This window comes from Palaemon carinicauda, chromosome 31, assembly GCF_036898095.1.
Source record: "Palaemon carinicauda isolate YSFRI2023 chromosome 31, ASM3689809v2, whole genome shotgun sequence".
NCBI lineage: Eukaryota > Metazoa > Arthropoda > Malacostraca > Decapoda > Palaemonidae > Palaemon > Palaemon carinicauda.
In genome coordinates, this window is record NC_090755.1 from 85,165,836 (window position 1) to 85,169,296 (window position 3,461).

At 38.9% G+C, this 3,461-nt stretch overlaps 2 protein-coding genes across 2 annotated transcripts in view; both read right to left on the reverse strand.

The window, feature by feature from the left end:
- The window catches only part of LOC137624599 (beta-1 adrenergic receptor-like), a 151,582-nt gene extending 151,415 nt beyond the window's left edge, over nucleotides 1-167 (reverse strand). Inside the window, 1 exon segment of the mRNA XM_068355555.1 lies at nucleotides 1-167. This exon segment is cut by the window's left edge and continues 1,012 nt beyond it. The gene's annotated coding sequence lies outside the window, so the exon portion shown is untranslated.
- A 181-nt stretch (nucleotides 168-348) lies between these two features.
- On the reverse strand, nucleotides 349-2,697 carry LOC137624831 (trichohyalin-like). Its single transcript, XM_068355782.1, has one exon. The coding sequence runs from the start codon at nucleotides 2,695-2,697 to the stop codon at nucleotides 349-351; it is 2,349 nt and encodes a 782-aa protein (XP_068211883.1).
- Between the last annotated feature and the right edge of the window lie 764 nt (nucleotides 2,698-3,461).

Consider the following 3,461-nt stretch of genomic DNA (forward strand, 5'->3'; position numbering starts at 1 on the left):
AAAATCTATTCTCAAGCTAGTTTCCTTTTATAACACTTCCAGCTTTTTTATTTATTAATGGCGTAACGTCAGAGGGGAATAACACAAACACACACGCAAGTCGGAGCGGGAGGAACTGGCGGCCGGGAGGTGTGGAGGTAGAGCTTAGCACGCGCTCCCCGTTCCAAGGCGAGACGACCACTCGTGGGGGGAAGAAGAACACCAAACATCCAGCCACTCTCTCTCTCTCTCTCTCTTTCTCTCTCTCTCTGCTTGCCCGTGTCTCGCGCGCCTTCCTGCGCACGCGTTGAGACCAACTCGAACTTAACATCTACCGGACAAAAGCACAGCGCTTGGTTTTTTTGCTTTTTAGCGATACATTCTGTTTCTTGTTGGAGAAACACATTCTGTTTCTGTTCTTGTTGGAGAAACACATTCTGTTTCTGTTCTTGTTGGAGAAACACATTCTGTTTCTTGTTGGAGAAACACATTCTGTTTCTTGTTGGAGCGACACATTCTGTTTCTTGTTGGAGCAATACATTCTGTTCCTTGTTGGAGCAACACATTCTGTTTCTTGTTGGAGCGACACATTCTGTTTCTTGTTGGAGAAATACATTCTGTTCCTTGTTGGAGCAACACATTCTGTTTCTTGTTGGAGCGACACATTCTGTTCCTTGTTGGAGCAACACATTCTGTTTCTTGTTGGAGCGACACATTCTGTTTCTTGTTGGAGCAATACATTCTGTTCCTTGTTGGAGCAACACATTCTGTTTCTTGTTGGAGCGACACATTCTGTTTCTTGTTGGAGAAATACATTCTGTTCTTGTTGGAGAAACACATTCTGTTTCTTGTTGGAGAAACACATTCTGTTTCTTGTTGGAGCCAAACATTCTGTTTCTTGTTGGAGCAATACATTATGTTCTTGTTGGAGCGACACATTCTGTTTCTTGTTGGAGCGACACATTCTGTTCTTGTTGGAGCGACACATTCTGTTTCTTGTTGGAGCGACACATTCTGTTCTTGTTGGAGCGACACATTCTGTTTCTTGTTGGAGCGACTCATTCTGTTCTTGTTGGAGCGACACATTCTGTTTCTTGTTTGAGCAATACATTCTGTTTCTTGTTGGAGAAACACATTCTGTTTCTTGTTGGAGCCAAACATTCTGTCTCTTGTTTGAGCAATACATTCTGTTTCTTGTTGGAGAAACACATTCTGTTTCTTGTTGGAGCCAAACATTCTGTCTCTTGTTTGAGCAATACATTCTGTTTCTTGTGGGAGCAATACATTCTGTTTCTTGTTGGAGAAACACATCTGTTTCTTGTTGGAGACAAACATTCTGTCTCTTGTTTGAGAAATACATTCTGTTTCTTGTGGGAGCAATACATTTTGTTCCTTGTTGGAGAAACACATTCTGTTTCTTGTTGGAGCGACACATTCTGTTTCTTGTTGGAGCGACACATTCTGTTCTTGTTGGAGCGACACATTCTGTTTCTTGTTGGAGCGACACATTCTGTTCTTGTTGGAGCGACACATTCTGTTTCTTGTTGGAGCGACACATTCTGTTCTTGTTGGAGCGACACATTCTGTTCTTGTTGGAGAGACACATTCTGTTTCTTGTTGGAGCGACTCATTCTGTTCTTGTTGGAGCGACACATTCTGTTTCTTGTTTGAGCAATACATTCTGTTTCTTGTTGGAGAAACACATTCTGTTTCTTGTTGGAGCCAAACATTCTGTCTCTTGTTTGAGCAATACATTCTGTTTCTTGTGGGAGCAATACATTCTGTTTCTTGTTGGAGAAACACATCTGTTTCTTGTTGGAGACAAACATTCTGTCTCTTGTTTGAGAAATACATTCTGTTTCTTGTGGGAGCAATACATTTTGTTCCTTGTTGGAGAAACACATTCTGTTTCTTGTTGGAGCGACACATTCTGTTTCTTGTTGGAGCGACACATTCTGTTCTTGTTGGAGCGACACATTCTGTTTCTTGTTGGAGCGGACACATTCTGTTCTTGTTGGAGCGACACATTCTGTTCTTGTTGGAGCGACACATTCTGTTTCTTGTTGGAGCGACACATTCTGTTCTTGTTGGAGAGACACATTCTGTTTCTTGTTGGAGCGACACATTCTGTTCTTGTTGGAGCGACACATTCTGTTTCTTGTTGGAGCGACACATTCTGTTCTTGTTGGAGCGACACATTCTGTTTCTTGTTGGAGCGACACATTCTGTTCTTGTTGGAGCGACACATTCTGTTTCTTGTTGGAGCGACACATTCTGTTCTTGTTGGAGAGACACATTCTGTTTCTTGTTGGAGCGACACATTCTGTTCTTGGAGCGACACATTCTGTTCTTGTTGGAGCGACACATTCTGTTTCTTGTTGGAGCGACACATTCTGTTCTTGTTGGAGCGACACATTCTGTTTCTTGTTGGAGCGACACATTCTGTTCTTGTTGGAGCGACACATTCTGTTTCTTGTTGGAGCGACACATTCTGTTCTTGTTGGAGAAACACATTCTGTTTCTTGTTGGAGCGACACATTCTGTTCTTGTTGGAGCGACACATTCTGTTTCTTGTTGGAGCGACACATTCTGTTCTTGTTGGAGAAACACATTCTGTTTCTTGTTGGAGAAACACATTCTGTTCCTTTTTGGAGAAACACATTCTGTTTCTTGTTGGAGCCAAATATTCTGTTCTTCGTTCTTGTTGGAGTAACACATTCTGTTTCTTGTTGGAGCCAAACATTCTGTTCTTGTTGATGGATAGTTTAATTATATCAGTGAGTTGTTTTAGGATCATTATTTACTCAATTTCAGCTTCAATTTCTACCTGGATTCCGGAAAAAAACTTTGCTAACTGCTAATAAAAATCGTATGTCTCAAGTTATCTTCAATTTTCCTTTTAATCCCAGATAATTTGATGAAGTGCGTGAACTTATTATTCAGTAGTTATTCATAATCTGAATGGCCCGTAATTATTCATCATGCTTAAGAGTGTGTTCAGTTTTTTTTCTCATTTTTAGTTCATTTTCACCTTCATTATTCATTAACATTTTTGCTATGCATTTTTTATCGATTTAGGAATGTCTAGATGTTGCTTTTTTAGTTGACAACAACATCAACAACAACAACAACAAGTCATGTTACAAAAATAGTAAAAAAAGTATTTTGTATTTTAAAAGAATGTTAGAGAATGGTAAAAAGGTCTTTTAAAATCATATGTTAGAAAATGGTTTTATATATATATATATATATATATATATATACTATATATATATATATATATATATATATCTATATATATATATATATGAGAGAGAGAGAGAGAGAGAGAGAGAGAGAGAGAAGAGAGAGAGAGAGAGAGAGAGAGAGAGAGAGAGAGAGGGTAAACAAAAAAATAACAAGGATAATCAATACTCATATGGTGAAAGATCGAAGATTTAATCATCATTTGTTTTACCTATTTCTTAGTTTTGTTTATTTAT